Genomic DNA, 22,476 nt, shown 5'->3' on the forward strand with positions numbered 1-22,476 from the left:
TTCCTGCGAAGATTCTTCTTATCTTGTGGGGTTTTTGAGTCTAAGGAAACACTGCCTTGTGAAATCGTACTAGGACCGTTTATGTCTGTATTGATGTTTTCATGTTTGGAAAAATTAGATTACAGTCAGAAAAAAAATGAATTCATGATTTGGAGTAGGTTAGATAGTAAACCTGATCTTGACTTCTGAAGATAACTATAAAATCCTTATTTGTGTGAAGCACTCGTAAAGTTTTTGTTTTCTTTTCAATTTGTTTTGTTTCTTTACCCTAAGACTTGCTACATTTGTGATGAACAAGGAAGAGAAAGCAAAGCAGCCACTGGTGCTTGCATGACATGTAATAAACATGGATGTCGACAGGCTTTCCATGTGACATGGTAAGTATGTTTCTGTCATTGTACAGAAGTGAAATTGGGAATACCTTGTAAGTTAAAAACTTAGGTACCCAAATATTATTAAAGTAAATTTTGTTAGGATAGTGTCTATGTTTATATTTACTGTAATAAAGATAATTCTAATAATTGAGTGTATTTACCAGAGTCCAGTAGGTGGACCCTGGTTCTAGTGCCTTATTCAGTTACATTTTGTTTAAAATACTTCTGTTGGTTACCTACCCTTGGATTTGTCATTAGGATTAAAAGAGCTGATGTAGATAAATTTAGTGCAGTACCTGAAATACTAGTAACGATTTAATGAATGATAGCATTTTTTCACTGTGTTTCAAGAGGGGAAAAAAAAGCAATCGCCATGATTCTCAGTATTATAGTGGCTGTTCCTTAAAAAGTTACTTAAATGTTTTTTTAAATAACATTCTAGTTTTATTTTGTTCATGTTTCTTTTCAGTTTTTATCCATGTACCTATTTGTTGCATAATTTGTTAAAATCACAGTTTAAATGTAACATTGTTTTTTGATAATTTTTTCACCAAAAATTTTGGTAAGATGATATAGTCCACTAGCAACATGGAAATGGCTGCATTATATCCTATCAAATGTTAGTATTTTATTTAATGTTTCACCAATTTGAGACACATTGTTTCCAAATTGTTTTATAATATGTGGTGCTGTAAAGAACATTTTGTGCATTCAACAAACATAAATGTAATTTCCTTAGAATAGTAACTAATGATAATTAATAGCTATTATGTATTGAGTATTTACTATGAAGTGGGCACAGTTCCATGGAGTCGGATTTCAGGGCAAAAATTGTGAACATTATTATTGTTCTTAACACGTGTTACTAAATTTTTGGAGGCAGTGTAAATTGATACTAAAACTTGTACTTATATGTTTTTTTGAGCATAAAATTTCAAAAGCACAAATTATCCTAAAACAAAACATTCAACATAATAGACAACAATTAAAACTAAAAGTTTGGCGAGACTTCCCTGGTAGTCCAGTGGTTAGGACTCCATGCTTCCACTGCAAGGGGCACGGATTCGATCCCTGGTTGGGGAATTAAGATCCCACATGCTGTGCGGCCAAAAAAGTATAAATAAAATAAAAAATAAAAGTTTGGGTGTAACTCATATAGTTATTAATTTTAAAAATCAGTCTATATTTATCAGCCAGTATAGGAACAGGCTTTATTTCCTGAGCTTTTAGTATGTGGATTTATGAAGTCCATTTTAGATTACTTTTGGGGAATGGAAAATATATATATTTTAATATTTATTTATTCTTTTGGCTGCGCTGTGTCTTAGTTGCGGTATGCGGGATCTTCATTGCAGCCTGCTGGATCTTTAGTTGCGGCATGCGGGATCTTTTAGTTGTGGTATGTGGGATGTAAATCCCTGACCAGGGATTGAACCTGGGCCCCCTGCGGCATGGGCCCCCTGTGGCATGGAGTCTTAGCCACTGGACCACCAGAGAAGTCCCATGGAAAAGATTTTTGTTTCTTTTAAATTCTCTTAATTGAAAAATGGACAGAAGACCTAAAGAGACATTTCTTCAAAGAAGAAATACAGGTGGCCACTAAGTACGTGAAAAGATGCTCAAATCACTAATTATTAGAGAAATGCAAATCAAAACTACAGTGAGGTACCACCTCACACCAGTCAGAATGGCCATCATTAAAAAGTCTACAAATAACAAATGCTGGAGGGGGTGTAGAGAAAAGGGAACCCTCCTACACTGTTGGTGGGAATGTAAGTTGGTACAGCCACTGTGGAAAACAGTATAGAGGTTCCTCAGAAAACTAAAACTAGAATTACCATATGATCCAGCATTCCCACTCCTGAGAATATATCCAGACAAAACTGTATAATTCAAAAATATACATGCACCCCTACGTTCATAGCAGCACTAGTCACAATAGCCAAGACATGGAAACACCCTAAATGTCCATCGACAGATGAATGGATAAAGAAGATGTGGTGTACACACACACACACACACACACACACACACACACACACACACACAGTGGAATACTACTCAGCCATAAAAAAGAATGAAAGAATGCCATTTGTAGCAACATGGATGCAACTAGAGATTATCATACTAAGCAAAGTAATTCAAAAAGAAAAAGACAAATACCATATGATATCACTTATATGTAGAATCTAAAACATGACACAAATGAACCTATCAATGAAACAGAAACAGAATCAGGGACACAGATAATAGACTGGTGGTTTCCAAGGGGGAGGGGGATGGATTGGGAGTTTGGGATTAGCAGGTGCAAGCTGGTATATATGGAATGGATAAACAACAAGGTCTTACTGTATAGCACAGGGAACTATATTCAGTATCCTGTGATAAACCATAGTGGAAAAGAATGTGCATATGTGTATAACTGAGTCACTTTGCTGTAGTACCTCAGTAATTAACACAACATTGTAATTCAGCTATACCTCAATAAAAAATAAAAAGAATTCTCTTAATATTGTATTTAAATTTCCAAAAATGAAAGACCTTTTTTGGGTATGAGATACATACTAGTACTTTAATTTTGGAATGTTAAAAGTGGAAGGTCAAATTGACAAGATAATGATTCTAAACTTTAGCACTTCGTGTTTTTTAAAAATATGAATATCATAGCTTTAGGTTTCAGTTCCATTTCTTCCATTGTTTTTAACTAGAAAAACACAGTTTACGTTTCTCTTACCTACTGTACTATGGTATGACTTGAAGCATTTTCCTTCTAACAGTATGTAATCTGCATCATATGTCATGTCAGCCCTTTAGACGCCTGGCCTTTCCAGTTGTACCTGTGATAGAGATTGAAAAAGTAAAATGAAGTGTTAAGTTTGGGGTGTGGAGATATCTTAAAAGAAATTTAATGTCTGCTTGTTGACATAAAACGTGAATAAATCTTCATCCTTGTTAGAGATGGATAAAAAGTTTATTTTAAACCATGTATATAACTTTAAAAATATATCAGTCATAGGATGGGATGAAATGTTCTTGGTCTCAGCTAGAGTAAAGCCTTTTATTTTCCCTTTTTCTCTTAGGAGATGTAAGGTTTTCTTATAAACCCTACATGCTTGGAAGTGAATTTTAAGTTTTATATATATATATATAATATATAGAGATATATATACACACACCATGGTTTGAAATTTTGTTGATATACTTGGCTTTCTTTTTCAGTGCTCAGTTTGCAGGACTACTTTGTGAAGAAGAAGGTAATGGTGCAGATAACGTCCAATACTGTGGCTACTGTAAATACCATTTCAGTAAGCTGGTAAGAGTTTGTCTTGAATTTAATTTTAAAATGATAATAATTAGTTTTGACAATAGAGTTGAGTCTTTTATAGAAAAGGCATAATAGCCATTACTTTTTTTGGTTGTTTATGCTTCAGATTAAGTTTGCTTAGCGTGTTCTTTGTTGGGAATTAAAAGCTCTAGTAATTTTAAAAGATTTTGCTTTGCTTGGGTTCATTTATGAAGGTGAATATTCTACTTTAGAATATATATTAATAGTTAATAGTAAATGTTGGTATACATTTAGTAGAAAATACAAATGTGTAAAGAACTCTTTGTAATTTACCACCGTTTTCAGTTAATTTAATTTTTGATGTTTGATTATGTATTTTGTGATTATCACTTGTTTCTCATCTTTTTGCTTTATTACTATTACCCATTTTATTATTTATTTTCATTTTTATTTACTTGGAGATAGTAAACCTGAAACAAGGCTCTTTTGTAACTTCTTGGTTAAAGATCTTGAGAAAAATATATTTAAATACAACTTTGGAAATATTTTACATTTGATCACTCTTTACTGTCACATAGTAGCATGGATGAGTTAGTATTATTTGATTAACCATTACGTATTTTGTGTCCATGTTCCTTTGACAGATCAATATTTCCTTAATGCCCCATTGTCTATTTCTCAGTCTTTAGTGGTATCAGATTTGTATACTGAAAATATAAGGCTTCTTTGTTTTTCTTTAGTGTCTCATTGTTACTTTTTATTGTTACCTCTCCCCTGTGAATAGGGCTATTTCTTTCTTTTTTAAAAATAAATAATATCATTAGGGGCCCCTTTCTTAAGAAATGAGCAACTCATGACTCCAGTATTCTGGTTTGTGCATATAAAATATTTAAGATTGTACATATATATTGTTTAATATTGAAGACTTTGATTTATTTTAATGACTGTCAAAGAACATTGAAGTGTTCTAAGAGAAATCTTGAGATAGTAAAATTGAAAATTTGCTTTAAAACCACATTGGAATGTTCATTTTCTAAATCAGAGATGATATAGATAAAATATAGAAATAATGAAAGTGGATTTTGACCTTTGCGTAAATAGAATTTTTTCATTGTTACTTATTAATATGCTGTTATCCCATTTGGTGGTTGGGGGAAAAAGTCTGTTTAATAATTTAATAAGATTGTATAAGATCTATGTTTGCATGGAATTTGATCATCTTTTATAGTCACTTTTATCTAGTTTAATTAGTTATGGTACCACCAAATTTTAACACCTCCAGTAACTCTGTCATACTTTATTATGAATCTGTGTAAGTATTTTAAATAGAAATGTGTAATAGTTTTAGTAATGCTTTGAAAAATGCATGGGTCTAATGCTGACATTTCCTTTCATTTTTTTTTTTTCTATATGAACTGCAGAGACAAATTTTTAGAAAATCGTATGCCTTAATACTGAACGTATGAGATTAAAAGGCTTCTTGCTTTTCCTAGTGGCATAAAGTAACTCTTCAGATATTTTCTTTTCTTTTCTTCTAGTCTTGGCATCCTTTTTCAATATGGCATTCTCTATTTTTGGTTGAAACATCTTTAGTTTTTTAAACCAGATGTTGAAAACTATAGTTGATCTCTTTAATGAGGTGGTTTTGTAATAAAATGACAAATAAGCTACTGCTTGTTTGAAAGTATAGTCTGTTTTCACACTTTTTAATAAACATACAAAAACATGGCATTAATCTTAGATTTAGGGTTAGATTTTCCTTTATAATGCAATATATAATATATGGATGGTGTCTGGAGTATATAGTTTGAAATAGACTTTTTTTTTCCTTCAGTAGACATTTTATAGTACTTCACACTTGAATTGGTTTAAACCTAACAAAAGATTTCAAATTTTATATACATATACCTATATGTATACATATTTTCTTTTTTAGAAAAAGAGCAAACGGGGATGTAATAGGTCATATGATCAAAGTTTAAGTGATTCTTCCTCTCACTCTCAGGATAAACATCATGAGAAAGAGAAAAAAGTAAGTGGATTTGTTGTTGCTAAATATGTAGCACATCTACTTAATAGATTTTTTTCCCGTTTTTAGATAAAATTAAGTTTCTTGATAGCTGAATGAAAACATTGAAATACTGAAAAATTTTGGCTAATACAGAGTATTAAGTCAAAGAGTAGGTTTAAAATAATACGCCATATTTGTGAATATGGTTGTACCCATTTCAACTGAAAATTTGAAATATTGAAAACTTTATTGAAGGCATGTGAGGGATTTCTTGCATGTGTTACTCTGGTCATCTTTTGAAATCTTTGGGTAACTTTAGCAATAATGGTTTGTTGCTAGATATTATTAACTGATTATTTCACATGTAAGTAAAAATCTCATCAGCCTTTTCCCTTTATAATATAGAACAATTTTGAAGTTCTGTATATTCTTGACTGTTATTTTTTCCCCAGTGGTACTAATGGATTATTATTTTTTTTAATGACCAAATGTCATACCATTTGTTTGAGAATATTCTGTCTTTTAATTAAAACACTAAAAGCTTGCCTAATACTAATCTGTCTTCTTCTGACTTACCTGTTTTCTGCTTACATTTTTACTTATTGTAAAGGATATGAGTAATTTTTAGTGAACTAATGATAAGTACTGTAGAGTCATTCATAGGACATATTGCCCACATAAGAAAAGGATACTGCTATGGATTGTTTTCAACAAAGTGAAGATACAGAGGACTTCTTCAATTAGGAAAGAATATTACTTTTAAACAGTTGGTATAAACTAGTTTGGAAGATATTTCTACAGATTGTGTGAAAAACTAAATCACTTAACATTTTCATGTTTGTAAATACTTAGGAATTTGGTTAGAATTTGTTTCTTTTTTCAAGGTAAACATTTTGAAAGCTTAAATTTTTTGTTTTGAGATTAATTTTCCAATTATTAGTGAATAATAATTATAACTTTATATTCTCCTTCCGAACATTTGTTAGGTTTATATATTTTTGGTAGATCTTAGGCAACAAGTACACATATTCATTTTGAGTTCTTTAACGAGGTGGTTTTGTGATAGTGACAATAGTAGGGTTTGATTTTGCTGTTTATTGTTGCTTGTGTTGCTCATGGAAAAATGGCAGATTTGGTTTAATTAGCAGTTTTTGTAACAAGCATTGTGAGATTCTATTTAAACTTTTTAATCATGATTGAGGAAGTCTTAGGTAGGGCTTATTATAAATTGTGAAAAGGGAAGTCATACCAATGATGTTCTTATATTCTGCCATTTCATGAGGATTATCTGTTTAAAGAAGTATTTGCTGTATGACCATATTTATCTTAATCTATGCCCTGTCATGTTATTTTTAATGGACAATTATTAAATGTAGTACAGTATTCAATAAATACGGTACTGGTGACTATTTATTTATTAATCTTTTTTTCCTTCTAGGAATGAATTAAAGTTTTCATTTTATGAGTTTTTGCAGTCGTTGAATACTGTATTAAAAAACAATGTATTAAGTTAGTCAAACTTGTTTAACTTTAAATTCTAGCTGTTGGTATTTTCATTAGTATATAAATACTATTTGAATTTTACTTTTAGCACGTATAAGTTTAGTACAACTTGATTTTGTTGTCAGACTTAAAATCAGTTTGTGCATTTTATTTTCTAATAATTAAGATTTTCTGATAATCTATAAAGGCTGTGAGATAAACATACTATAAATTTATTATTATTGTTAGACTTGTTTGCTTGCCTTAGGAATATTCGGGGAGGGACTTTTTTATTATGGTATGATGTTAAGTGATGACGTAGCTGTAAAGATAGGGTGTTACAGACTGTCTTTCTCTTCATCCCTCCTTACCTCTTTTAAGACTTTAACATCTAATAGGGTTGTCTTGAAAATATGCATATCGTGTTATAAAATGTTTTGACAAGTAGTACTTATAATCTATTTGGATTTTACTAATTTAAAATACTATATATTATGAACTAAAATTTGGTGATATTGTTCATAAGATATGTTAGAATCATGTTCCCTGTGAATTCTTTTATCCATGTTCATTCTGTCACATGTTTATTAAGTTATAAATAAGTGATGATAAAGAATATTTAATACTAAATATTGTATTATCCAACTCACTTATTTTTAAATCAAATCAATTTATAAGTTAACTTTTTATATATAACTATAAGAAAATTAAAAAAATATTGGGCTGGCCAAAAAGTTCGTTCGGGATTTCCATAAGCTACAAAAACCAGAACGAACTTTTTGGCCAACCCAATATTTAGCCTTCGCTTTTGAGAGAATTTCTGTGTGGCCTAAGATATATTATTACTGGTTAGATATTAACTGTGAAATGCCAGCAAGGAGAGAGGAAAAGCTAATGGTGAGATATACCTTTGAATTAGAGACAGTTTCTCTAAATATTGGCTTATATATTTTTAAAAGAATCAAAGTACATGTTTGAAATGAATGAAAAGCTATGCATATTATAGGAGGGTCTTAATTCAATCATGAAATAGTTTGGATCATGATCATTACTATTTAAGAAGAATATCTTCTAAGACTATTAATGTCAATTAATGCTCATTGTAAAATAGAATTTTTTTTTTAAGCCTAGGGTTTTTGTGTTTACAGAAGCACTGCCATAGAGTGAGATGTGGGCAAAAGTTAGGAAATGGAGATGCATATCAGACTTGGAGACATGCCATTGTTTTGCGAGGCTCCGAGCTTCAGAAAGGATATTTTTTCTAAAGGCTATGTTGGAGGTCATCATTTAGAAATCAGTGCTTATTTTTTGCATTGAGATAATCTGTACCAGTTCATTTGATCCTCACTTTATGCTCTTCCCACTCATCAATGTTAACTTATATTGTATCAGTAGTACAGTATTATGCTAGACTAGACTTACAATACGTTACAGCCACATTAACATTAGTGGCAGTGTATCTATGGAAATTTACTCAGTTCCAAATAGGTATGACAGAAATCCAGCTGTCCCCTACTACAATTAGAGGGATTTATCTCCCATCCTGTACTCCACCCCCTTACTTGCCCTTGGTTCCATTATGTTATTAATAACTGGCAACAAATGAAGGAGTTATTGCTAGTATAAATACTGTTAGGGTGCTTTGGGAGGTTGGGGGAGATAGGCTTTTTGGTTAGTGTTTTGTGAACCTCAGGGAATTGACTGGACTTCCCTTTTGTTTAGGACTGTTCATCTCTTCGAAGAGAACTGGGCTACTTCTTTGGTCCTTGGAGGAATAAAACTCAATCACAGAGCTGTCATTCTCTGTATTTTTGGTTTTTTTTTAAGTTTTCAGTTTGAGAGTCACCCTTTACACACACACACACACACACACACACGCACACACACACCCTTTTTGTACTTCCCTTTGGAAATCTTCCACTCAGGTTAAAGCTTTAAGCTTCTATGTGTGCAAAGAGTTAAGAGGGGGGAGAGGGCAGGGCTTTGCAGGAACAGTAATTTAGAATGTTTGGAGTGTGTGGTGGGGCCGAAGAGTGACAGGAGATGAGACTATTTAATTAAGAAGGTCATTTCCACAGAAGTAGAGAACAAACGTATGGACACCGCAGGGGGAAAGGGGGTGGGTGGGATGAACTGGGAGGTTGGGATTGACATATATACACTAATATGTATAAAATAGATAACTAACGAAAACCTGCTGTATAGCACAGGGAACTACACTTTGCTGTACAGTAGAAACTAACACAACACTGTAAAACAACTATACCCCAATTAAAAAGGTGTCATTTCATGAATAGTTTTATAAGTAATGCTAGTTTTATCCTTCATCCTGGGGTGTTGGGCAGCCAGCCAGAAGGATTAACATCTTTTTTTTTTTTAAACTTTTGATTTTGCAGTAATTTTAGACTTGTGGGAAAAGTTGCAAAAATACTACACATTATTTCTCTGCACCATTCACCCAGACTCCCAAGATGTTAGCATTTCATCCTGTTAGCTTTATCATGTCCTCCCTTCCTCTCCCGCCTTTGCCCTCTTTCGCTCACTTTTCTATGTATAATCTTTTTTCTGAACTTGAGACAGTAAATTATAATGCCCTGTTAGCCTAAGTCCTTTAAGGTGTAGTTTTAATAAAAGGGGAAATTTCCTACATGATTACAGTACAATGATCAAAGGCAGTAAATTAACATTGTTGCAGAACTATTAGATCTATAGATCCTATTTGAATTCCACCCACTAATGTCCTCCATACTAACTAAAAGAGGGAGACTTTTTTAGTTCTGGTTCAGAATCCAATCCAGGATGACACGTTGCAGTCAGTTGTCCTGTCTCTTAGTTTTTCCCAGTCTGGAATATTTCCTCATTCTTTCTTTGTCTTTCCTGACCCTGACACCTGACATTGTTTCAGGTTCTCTGAGGCTCACTAAATCTTAACAGTGGATTTTACAGTCATACCCTTGCTTTGCTCTCATATAGTGGTTTTCTGACAGTAGCCTAGATTTTATGTTTTTCTGGAAGCTAGTCCTTACTTTAGCATTGTTTGCTGTCTGGAAAGACTGGCAACTTATAAAACCAGCAGGTCTTGGTTCCTTTTTTGTCAGTGGTTTTCCTAGTTTATCTCTATGCTGCTTTTTACTATAAATAGCAAAAAGACTGCACTTTCAACATATTACCTAGAAAATCTCCTTGTTAAATCATACAACACATTGAGTACACTTTCTCTTTTCTATGTTACCATGGGCATAATGTTGCTAAATGTTGTTACTACATAACAAGAACCCCCTTTCCTCTAATTTTCAAGTACATTTTTTTCTCTTTTAAGCCCTCCTTAGCAGCCTCCTGAAAGGCTAGGAATAGTCTCTTCCATGCTCGTTAGGCTTTCACGCATCATCTCCTAAAAATTTTTCCAGCTCCTGCCCACTGAGAAATAGGGTAATACCTGGAGGAATATGTAAGATTAAGGTATGGTAATGGACAAAGAAGAGTATTGTCTTGCCCTGTTTGGGGGGTGGTGGGAGGGGTGGAAGAAAAGAAGTGGCCTGTATGTGAGTAACTTCGCTACCTGAAAACTGGGTTCGCCTCTTGGTGGGTGTTGAGCCAAAAGACACAACCAAGCCAAAGACTGGGAAGGGGGAAAGATTTATTATTTACAGCAAGTAAGGAGAACACCAGGGATCTCTCCCAAAGTGGTATCTCTTCAAACAGCAGAAGTGGGGAAGTTTTAAGCCAAGGGTACATGCATATTCATGAAGGGGCTTGAGCAGAGGAGAATTCAGCATAGAATTGGGGCAGAAGTTGAGAGTCCAAGCTTTAGTTGATTAAAGTCAGGAGGGGTCAGAAAAGATCGACATCATCTGTTTCATCCTCCACCTTGGGTGGGGGGCCTTAATTCCTGCAGAACTCAAGACAGGTATCAGATTGTTACATATATCCCTTGAGGAGGAACTAGGACCCTGTTTTATTGCTGAACTATTTGTTTCTTTTTTAAAAAATTAATTTATGGCTGTGTTGGGTCTTTGTTGCTGCACGTGGGCTTTCTCTAGTTGTGGTGAGCAGGGGCTACTCTTCCTTGTGGTGCGTGGGCTTCTCATTACGGTGGCTTCTCTTGTTGCAGAGCACAGGCTCTAGGCGCACAGGCTTCATAGTTGTGGCATATGGGCTCAGTCGTTGTGGCTCGCGGGCTCTAGAGCACAGGCTCAGTAGTTGTGGTACACGGGCTTAGTTGCTCCGCGGCATGTGGGATCTTCCCTGACCAGGGCTCGAACCCGTGTCCCCTGCATTGGCAGGCAGATTCTTAACCACTGCGCCACCAGGGAAGTCTTGAATTATTGGTTCTTGACTGCATTTCTGTTACCAAGTCCAAGCTCGCTCTACTTGCATCAAGACAGGCCAGTGAAGCGCAGACGAGGTGTTGAGGCAAGGAATACAACTTTACTCGGAAAGTTGGCAGACCAAGAAGGTGGCAGACTGGTGTCTCCGTAAAACCATATTATATATGGGGTTTGGATGCCAGTTTCTTTTATAGCACAGAGAGGGGGAGATGAGGAAGTAAAGTAAAAAGGCTGTAAGTTTTGCAAATATCCCCTGGAATGGCCAGCCTCTGTGAGGGAGTGTGTTAATTTCTTCTTTCTTGCAGCCATCCACAGGCGGGCAGGGTCAGATTGTCTCCCGGTGAGCTGAACAGAGGCACTTTAGTTTAACATTCAGGCAGAGGGGCAGGGTTCCCTGAGGCAGGCCATTATATATGATTAAAATAACAAAAGCAACAAAAAGCAAAGGTTAAAATCAAACAGATCGAACTTGCAGTCTGATTTAGCTCTTCCCTGTTAATTTTCCTTTGTTCCTGCATTTCCCTCATTTCCTGTAAGATCAATAATTATGGAGACCTGTTCCATTGCGGCCAGGCTTAGATCACAAAATGGCTTAGGCCAGAAATGGCTTCTCTTATGTCAAGAAGGCCATGCCTGGTTCTCTTTCTCCGAGACCCCCTACCCGATGTGCTTACAACTTCGGGTCACCTGGATAGTGGAGCAGAGAAAGTAGACGAGGGCAGAATCCTAGGGGAGATATTGCTAAGCAGGTTGGGTATTAGGATAAGGAGACAAGTTATTTTCAAAAGTGTTTAAAGTGAAACTAGGGAATGGGGCATATAGATTTGGAGGAAGTGTTGGAGCAAGGGCCTGGAAGAACTCAGTGAGGTCCCAAGAACAAGTTAAGAGAGTGAGTTAACTTCAAGGTTGTGAAGAAAGAATAGATCATAGTGGTTGAATATTTCATTGGTCTGTTTTGGCATCAGTTGTTGGGAGACAGTTCTCCATGGGACTCTGACATTTGTACACGTCTTGTGAGCAGAGACTTCAACTGCCTTTGTTTATCTTTTCGAAGTTTTTATATAATAAATAGCCTTGGAAAATGGAGGCACCATCCAGAGCAAGGGCAGAGTTGCATATAGTCTTGGGAGATACAGAGATAATACCTCTTTCTGGGGTAATTGGCAGGCATGCTTACTGTTCAGAATTGGGTTCCCTAAGCCCAAGATTGCTCTCCTTAAATGCAACCCCCTCTGTGTGCAAGTGTCATCTGGCCTCCTTCAGGTTATCCTGTCAGAATTGGGGGTTGGGGAATGATGCAAATGCTGACACTCTGGCTACTGCTATTGCTATGAGTAATAGAGCCCTCTGTGTCCAACCCAGGAGTCTTGTGTCTTCTTCCAGCACTCATGAAACTGGTGGGCTAATTGTTAGCTTGTAAGTACGGTAAGATCTTAGACCTTTCAAGTTTTGGGGCACAAGATGTGATTATAGGCATACCAAAGGAGAATCTTAAGTGAAAGCCATTGGAACTGAGAATGTTTGGGGACCCTGAGGGTTGTCCACATAGGATTGGCCTTACCTGTTTAACACACCCACTCTTGTGGTCCGGAGTATTGGGTTACTGTGGTTGAAGATCTTAGCAAGGTCACAAGGAGTAGGGAAGAGTTACCTAAAGAAAAATAATGGGCAGACAAAAACAGGAGATATCTGTTAATAAATGATGGAGCAAGGATTTAAGACCAGGCATGCCTGACTCCAAAGTCTGTGGATCTTTTTTTCACAAGTCTTTCTGCCTTTTACGTGGAGGTTTAATAATCACATTTCTTTAAAAGTTAGATAAATCAGATGTATTACAAGTTGAACTTTTTTTGGTCTTAGTACAAATGGTGCAGTTTTCACGTGTTCTAAAAAGAATTCTAATACAAAGAATCTCTCGTGAATCCTCTGCTTTGTTCCAGGAAGTTCTTACTTAGACTAGCGTTTGGGAGAAGAGATTTATAAAGAGCTTGTAACTTAGGAGGGAAAGATTCCTTGTCAAAAGAGGATTAACAGCCAAGTTACAAGTAGATGTGAACAGCCTTTTTGAAATTTTGCTTGAATTTAGATATTAAAGATAAACATTAATACAGTTTGCATCAATTAAATACCATGCCCATGAAATGGAATTTTGTGACTAATTGAATTGGCTGAGGGACTAATTTCTTTATTCAGTAGAGTTACTATCTTTTATAAAGTTGAGATTACACATAATGTGAAGACTTAATTCATTTAGGTGTTTAGAGTTGAATTCCAACTGTCTAAAATCTTAGAATTATGGTGACTGTAACAAATATTTTCCATTAATAGTAAAAATTTGTTAATATACTTATTTCCTATGTTACACTATCTAGTTTAATTTCCTTTTCCATAGATGAAGAATAGGGACATTAATGTTTAATTGAATTTAATAAATGTTTATGTAGCATCTACTTTATATAGTCCATATCCAAATATTTCCTGTTGTCCCAATAATGTTCTTTGTAGCTGCCTTAAGAGAAATTGATCCAGGATTCAGTTAAGTGTCAAACATTGCATTTAGTTACATCTCTTTAGTCCTCAAGCTTTTCTACCTTTTGCAATGTTGACATTTTTGAAGGTTCTATACTAGTTGTTTTGCAGCATGTCCCTCAACTGGGATTTGTCTTTTTCATTTCCTTTTGATTAGATTTATGTTAAGCATACTTGGTAGAAATACCACATAAGTGGTGTATTGTTCACAGTGCCTCATAACCTTTTTTTTTTTTTTTTTTGCTATCATTGTATCATATTCTTTCAGTGGGGATGGTATTTAGAAACCATTTTTCTTTGGAGTAAGTCCCTGTCCTAGAATGGACCCTTACCTGGAAGGTTAATTGAGACCCTACTTCAGCCCTTCTTACATGAGGCTGCTTGCATTTATCTGGTATTGGCCATTGCAAAACCCTTTCTTGTTTCAGCTGCTGTCCTCAAATTAGCACTTAGTGCTTTGCAGTGGATACCGTTGGTGATTTTGTGGTTTTCTTGTGGTTTCCTTCTCCCCTCACAAATGCTGTTACCATGCAGATCTTGTAGTTCTTTGTTCCACTCTGTTTGTATTTTGGGGTTGATGGAAATACTTTGACACTTGGTTTTGTTGTAAAATGTTATTCCATGGATTTTTGGTTTTCCTAAATTGTCTGTTTTTATATGGGGATTCAGAGAGATTGAGAAACTACTCTGTTGCCACCATCTTTCCTTTGTTAATTTCTTTCTTGTTCTTTTATTATTTGTTTATTTTATTTATTTTATTTTTGGCTGAGTTGGGTCTTTGTTGCTGCACACGGGCTTTTCTCTGGTTGTGGTGAGCTGGGGCTACTCTTTGTTGCGGTGCGTGGGCTTCTCATTGTGGTGGCTTCTCGTTGCGGAGTATGGGCTCTAGGCTCATGGGCTTCAGTAGTTGTGGCACGTGGGCTCAGTAGTTGTGGCTCATGGGCTCTAGGGTTCAGACTCAGTAGTTGTGGCACATGGGCTTAGCTGCTCTGTGGCATCTGGGATCTTCCCGGATCAGGTCTCGAACCCGTGTCCCCTGCATTGGCAGGTGGATTCTTAACTACTGTGCCACCAGGGAAGCCTTTTCTTGTTACTTTAAAAGGGGGTTCACTATTCTTGTATCTTCTTTTATTGTCTGTTTATAAAGACTATTGACTTTCATATGTTAATCGTATATCAGTTATCTTATTGTCTGAGGTACTAGTAGTACAAAGTACTTTTACAGTACTGTTGTACCAAATACTTTGTGACATAACAGTTGTATTTTAAAAGCAAGTGATTTTGTTTTGTTTGGTTTGTTTCTGCTATTCCCTATTTTTTTTAAAATAAATTTATTCATTTTATTTATTTATTTTTGGCTGCGTTGGGTCTTTGTTGCTGTGCGCAGGCTTTCTCTAGTTGTGGCGAGCGGGGGCTACTCTCCCTTGTGTGGGCTTCTCATTGCCGTGGCTTCTCTTATTGCGGAGCACAGGCTCTAGGCGTGCAGGCTTCAGTAGTTGTGGCACGCGGGCTCAGTTGTGGCACACGAGCTTAGTTGCTCCGCGGCATGTGGGATCTTCCTGGACCAGGGCTCGAACCCGTGTCTCCTGCATTGGCAGGCGGATTCTTAACCACTGTGCCACCGGGGAAGCCCCTGCTATTCCCTATTTTTAAACTGAAAAAATAATCTCAGTTGTAGCATTTCAATTAAGTGGGGGAATGGATGAAGAAAAAGTAAACAGTGTATAGACAGAATGTATTATATAAACAGTTTGGGGCAGCTCTCCAACTGCTTAAACTTCTCTGTGTGAGCTTGTTTCAATTCTTTAATGATAGTGATAATGACAAGGGCCCTAGGTTTCTCTCTGTCTGTAGTAGTTATCACTCCTAATTTTTAAAGTGGTAGAATATACATAAGATCTACTGTTTAAACCATTTTAAAATGTGCAGTTCAGAGGCATTAAATACATTTATATTGCTGTGCACCCATCACCACCATCCATCTGCAAAACTCTTTTCATCTTGCAGAATGGAAACTCTGCAACCAGTAAGCAGTAACTCCCCCTCCCCCCAACTCCCCCCTCAAGCCCCTGGCAGCCACTATTCTACTTTGTGCTTTTAGTAATTTGACTACTCTAGATTCCTCTTATAAGTGGAATATTCTGTTATATGTACATGCCACATTTTGCTTATTCATTTATTTGTTGATGGAGACTTGGGTTGCTTCCACATTCTAGCTGTTGCGGATGAATAATGCTGCTGTGAACATGGGTGGGTATACAATAACTCTTCAAGCCTCTGCTTTCAACTCTTTTGGGTATATATCCAGAAGTGGAATTGCTGACCACATGGTGATTCTGTGTTTAATTTTTTGAGGAGCCGCTATACTATTTTCCATAGCAGCTGTACCATTTTACATTTCTACCAACAGGGTTTCCAGTTTCTCCACATCCTTGCCAACACTTATTTTTTGTTTTTGCTTTTCTCAGTGGTAGTTTTGTTCCTTCATTATGATAAGTTATTTGGTCTTCAGCTCTTTGTTTATTTTCTTGGGGCTGATTATTGTTAAATAAACTTTGTCTCATAGTTACATTAGAGGAAAAGTGAGAGGAGTACATTCAAATGTAAATTTTTATTGATTTATTGTGAAGTTCTAGACTAGACCACAGTTAAGTAAGTTAAATAGCCACATGTGGCAAGTAGATACCATATTGGAAGCATGGCTTTAGAAGATAGTGAGAGCCTGGTTCATGTTTACGGTTTCTGGATAAATATTAGTGTTACTTTGTTTAAATTATGAAGTGTTTCTATTCAGTTTTTTGTTTTGTTTACTTCATCATGAAGTAAATGTGGGAATCACGTGGGCACTAAAAAGCTTTAGGTTCAACCACTAATAGGTAAGGAATTACTTTGTACTAAGTCTTCCAGGTAACCAGTAGACTGGAAAGTTTTTGTGATAAAAAAATAATGGGCATAATAATAATTTATTCTTTTTTAAAATATTTATTTATTTGGCTGTGTTGGATTTTAGTTGCGGCACATGGGCTCTAGAGGGCATGGACTCAGTAGTTGCATCGCCTGGGCTTAGCTGCCCTGGGGCATGTGGGATCTTAGTTCCCCGACCAGGGATCCAACCTGCATCCTCTGCATTGGAAGGCAGATTCTTAACCACTGGACCACCGAGGAAGTCCCCAATAATAATTTATTCTTAATTGATGAATTATTAGGTGACTCTGCTTAGAGGATAGTTACCTATTATGATTCTGTGTGGTAAAATCAATCACTCAATAACGTTTTTACTGAATAAATTGTTGTGTAGGCCTATTTTTTTTCAAACCTTAATTGTCATATGTAAACACAGCTGAATTTTTTTAAAAGCAATGTGAAGTGGTAGTGGTTTCTGAAATTGAGTACTGCTAGCTTAGGTTAGGCTGAATGGCTAAAATAAATATACACGTGAGTCAGAGCGAGATTGGTCCAGTGAGAAGAAAATGAAGTCCTTGTGGAAATTTGGCAGAAGTTTCCTGTGAGGCAGTAGGAAATGCTAAATGAAAGCAGTGTTATTTTAGAAACGTTTTGAATGTTGTCATTGATTTTTCTTAAGGAGATATGAGAGGACAGTGTTCTCAATTACATGAACAATATCTTCAGAGTACAAAAGCTAGAAACTTCATAGTATTTTGAACATGGAGAAGGTTCAGTTTGTTGAAAACATGGGGTAGGGGAATAAGAATGATAAGCGTGAAAATATAGGTTGGGGCCATTTATGACAATTTCAGTAAGAGGAGTTTGCATTTAATAGTGGTATGAGGAAGATTGTTCACCCAGTTTTGTATGAGGGGACAGAATTTGTGAACTACTATGATGACTGATAGTTCTGTTTATAACATTTATCTAAGTTTTATGTATTTGTCTTCCCCATTGAAACAATGGAATTTCACCATAAATTTTTGTCCTGTTTACATTTGCATTATCAGCATTTGTGTACTGAATAAATAAATAATTTTACTTAATAAGTAATTGAAATAAGGAGACCAGTTTGTAGAATGATGATGATGACAACTACAATGAAAACCAAGCAGCGATAATTAACATTTACTGTATGTTAGACCTTGTTCTAGGTACTTTACATGTATTATTAACTCATAGAATCCCCAACAACAAACTTGTGCTATAAGTACAATTATTATTATTTTTTACAGATATGAAAACTATGCCATAGAAGTTTAACAGCGTGCACAAGCTAATAGTGAATAAGATAGAGCCAGGTGTGAACCCACATAGTCAGGCTCCTGAGTCCATGCTCTTTAACCACTATATTATGTTGCTTAAGCACGTTAACCTGAATCAGATTAAAAGTAATGAAGTCTAAACTGAGTTTATATGAATGGAAAGATACGGGAAATGATATTCAAGGCACTGAAGCAATAAAATCTATAAGGCCCGGGATCTGATTGGTAGTAGTGGGGCAAGGGGAAGAGTGCATTGTAAGTGATAGATGGTTATAGGGGACATGCTACCACCATAAATACAAGTAGGGCCTTGAGGAAAAAATAAACATTGTAATTACTCATTATAATGAGTAAACATTATAAAAAGGAGGAACTGATAATTCTGATTTTAGTCACATTAGGTCTGGTGGAATGGGAAACATTTTAAAGGCAGTTAGAAGTGTGAGACTGGAGTTTGAGATGGGTTAGGCTAGATGTATATTTGATTCAAATAAGTGAAATTATTATTATTTTAAGAGTTGTAAATTATGATTAATATTGTAAAATAAGGAGATTGATTTGATAGTAAAAACGAAGCGTTGTCAGAAAGACTTAAGTGATGAGGCTTTGCTTGGACTGAGGTATTGGCACATTACACGTAACAGAAGGGAAAAACAATTTGTTTGAATCATATTCTACCCATTGCCTCCAAACAAGCTTTGGTTTTTTTTTTTTTTAAACATTATTCTATGTGCTCCAATTATTCTTTTTTTTGTCAAATAATGATGCTCTTCAGTTTTCATCTTCTTCTTTTCTTTCTTCCATCTCAGTTCAAGCCCAGCACTTAGTTCTGTCTTTCTCATGAAGCTAGACTTTGTCTTGTGTGACTCACGCTGTATCTCTTGCTTTGGATATCTTTTACACAATTTTCTTATGTTTTCATTTCACTTTTTTACTACTAGTTGTCATTAGTATATGTCTAACTGCCAGGCTATATTGTGTTTTGTTTTGTTTTTTGTTTTTGGCCGTGCTGTGTGGCATTTGGGGGATAGTTCCCTGACCAGGGATCAAGCCCATGCCCCTTGCAGTGGAAGCTCGGAGTCCTAACCACTGGACCACCAGGGAATTCCCTACATTGTGTTTCAAAACTGATCCGTATCTTTTGTACTTTACTGTTTTTTCCACAGTGCCTAAAAATATTGTTTCTTGAACACAGTGAAACCATGTGAAATGCTTGCTTTTTAAACAAACCCAGAGTTTTAAGTATAGGAGTAATGAAATAAAGGTAGTATTATTGACAACTTTTGAGTAATTAAGAACTGATTTGGGAGGATTTATAGTTTTAGTTGCATTGACTATACTGTAGTAGTTACATATACATTTATAGGAATATGAAACTGGAGCACAGGATGTTAATGGAGTAAGAGGGGTCTGCTGAGGTCATGAAAAGGGATAATCTCTGATGAGACGTTGAGAAGGGATGGACTTTTATCCATGGAAGAAGAAAATGATTTAGTATTTAATGTTGCAAAATGGATATACTTGTTAAGCAGGCAGAGAGAAGTTGAAGTGAGCATTAAATCATTTATTATTCATTCCTTTGTGTGATTACATAGTTTGTTTCCTTAACTTTTTCAGCCTCTAGAGTATGCCCACATCCCTTACTTCATGGCCCACTTCGTCTCTTTAAAGCCAGCAACGTTGCAGCTCTCTGATCAGTCTTCCGTAGTCATATATCTTCCATTGACTCTCTTCTTTTGCCTCCTTTTTTCACTTTAAGGATCCCTGTGATTGCATTGGGCCTGCTGGATAATCCAGGATAAGTAAATATACTTATATATGCAAAGTGCCTTTTGCCATGTAAGGTAACATATTTACAGATTCTGAGGGTTAGGGTTTAGACGTCTTTCAGTACCATTATTTTACCTTCCACAGAAGTGTTGTCTGGTGCTGTGAGAATGGCTTGAATTCTGCCTCCTAGTGCAGTGATGACATGTATTTTTGGATCAGTTTAGCAGGTACTGAGGCTGAATAGCTGCTGCAACCCAGTGCATACCACATACCATTTGGTTTCGGTTTAGTTGAACTAGTCAGTGAACCAAGCTCAGTGTTGAAGGGAAGCTCTATGAATTGAGGTCCACATTAAGCCAACAGCTTTGCATCAGGTGACAGAACAGAGGTAGCTGTCACATTTTAAATACAAAGCTGAGATGCTGATGGGACCAGGGCAGTTGTGTTCTTGAATATACCATTTCCATTTGGCAAGTGAGGAATTTGGGGCCCTTGCCACATTGTTAGTCATTAAGTCTGACTTAATATTAGACATCATAGGCTGGAGAGTCACATTGTTCTGTGGGTCTAGTTTTGACAAGAGCCCACTGGCAAGCTAATAGCTACTTTTCAAAAAGGGGTGCCCCTGATAGCTGTGTCAGGGAGGCAACAAATCTAGAATCCCAATGGGAGCCTCTGGGTAGAGGCTTTTTGCCAGAGTCTCAAATGAGCAAAATCATCAGTCACAAAACTTGTAGCTCAAGTGCATAATGAGGATTGTGGGGTGCTGAAGGTAGAAAGTATTAGCTTCCTTCTTCCCACTGTGAATCTTTCCACTGATGCTGGTGCCTTTTTCTGCCATAGGTCCCGGTAAGATAGTAATCTGGGTAACTCTGTGTGACAGAACCATAAAAATTTGTGTCTCTGCTGTCTCCAAATTCTCCAGCATACTTGGATGGGCGCCTGTGGCCATTACTTGATTTCTCTTTGGGGACTGGGAAGTCTTATCCTCATCTCTAATCATTTTTCTTACTAAAGCAACTGTGATCACCTTAAAGGCTGAGGAGGTTGAGGAAGAGTGAGAGACTCGGGGGGTAGAGATGGCTCCACACTGTTAAATTCACCTTTGGGTTTAGTTTCAATTTCCAAGGGCATGACGGCTGCTGGTGGGTTAACCAAACAAATTTCCCGTGTTTTCAGCATTCACAGTGCTCCATATTGTGACATCCTCATGGGTGACACCATTTATTTCAGCCCAGGGGACCCCGTGATTCAGCAGCCACTTTGCACTCTCTGGTCAACTTGATTTTGGCTCACACAGTAGGAACCCGTTTTGGAGAGCTCTCCTCAGTCCAGGGTATCTGCCACCCAATACAAAGTTAAACTCTCAGGTTTTCACCTAGTTTCAATAAGGTGCTAGTTTCATAAAGACTGGGAGAGTTTTTCAGGGTGGCAGTGGTGATTGGAAGAATTTTTCTAGATTTCTCATTCTCCAGTGGGTCATCTTTATTATACTGTAAATGCTTTATTAATATTGTAAATCCAACCTGGGGCATCAAGAGCCTGAATACTACTCTTCTAAGTCTCAACTGTAATTTCTTATGGGTGTTGGTCTGCCTCTGGGAAATCTCCCTGAGATTTCCTGACCAAAGCTGCCTTATAGCAACCAGGATCCACTGCAAAAATATCTGAAGTCTTTTATTGTCATCTCTAATTGAATTTGAAGTTGGCTCGATAGATCGCAGGTGGTATTGAGCTGTGAGGCAACCCAGCTATTGCCATTCTTCCTTAACATACATTAAGGCCCCTCTACCTGCATTTTTCAAGTGAACCAGGGTTCCTATGATTCACCTTGTTTCTGCCCATAGTGATTGCTTGCCAGTTTCCCTCCTTTCATGCCCAGTATAGGTGAGTGGCTCTGTTACTGTTGTCTGAAAAGGGTTAGAACTTTCTGTTCACTAGTTACTATTACGGTAGGATGGAACTGAAGCCAACTGCCAGATTGGTGAGGAAATCATCCTACCTGAAGGTTTTTTTTTTTTTTCAATTGAAGTATAGTTGATGTACAAAATTATATATGTTGCAGGTGTACATATAGTGATTTACAGTTTTTAAAGTTTATACTCTATAGTTATAAAATATTGGCTATATTCACTGTGTTGTACAATATATCCTTGTAACCTGGAGGAGGTTTTAACAGCCACCTCCTCAGTTCTTCCTCATTATCAGGCAGTAAAATGAAGGACCATTTACTACTTGATTGACCATATGATTTGCTCAATGTTTGTTAGTCATTCCCACAGACTTCCCTCAAATCCCATTAATTGGCCCTTGAGGCCCTTATTCTTCCTCTTCCAGAAAGCCATGTCTCTAACAGCATCACATTCCTATTACCAAACTGTCAAGAACTTTGAAAGACGTCTGTGATTTTACTCTACTTATAAGGTAACTAGTTAGGAGACAAGAAAATTCTGAGTCAGAGATGAAGTATAGTTTATTACTCAAA

At 36.3% G+C, this 22,476-nt stretch overlaps 1 protein-coding gene across 10 annotated transcripts in view; it reads left to right on the forward strand.

The window, feature by feature from the left end:
* Positions 1–22,476, forward strand: part of MLLT10 (MLLT10 histone lysine methyltransferase DOT1L cofactor) — a 246,891-nt gene that overhangs the window by 102,470 nt on the left and 121,945 nt on the right. For 9 of the 10 annotated variants that reach the window (XM_060006191.1, XM_060006190.1, XM_060006188.1 and 6 more), the window contains 3 exons: positions 274–377; positions 3,594–3,687; positions 5,597–5,692. In XM_060006191.1, the coding sequence (XP_059862174.1) occupies positions 274–377; positions 3,594–3,687; positions 5,597–5,692 (294 nt within the window). The remainder of the gene's footprint in view (positions 1–273; positions 378–3,593; positions 3,688–5,596; positions 5,693–22,476) is intronic. The other variant, XM_060006196.1, reaches the window with a different exon arrangement.

This window comes from Delphinus delphis, chromosome 2 (genome assembly GCF_949987515.2).
Source record: "Delphinus delphis chromosome 2, mDelDel1.2, whole genome shotgun sequence".
Taxonomy (NCBI): domain Eukaryota; kingdom Metazoa; phylum Chordata; class Mammalia; order Artiodactyla; family Delphinidae; genus Delphinus; species Delphinus delphis.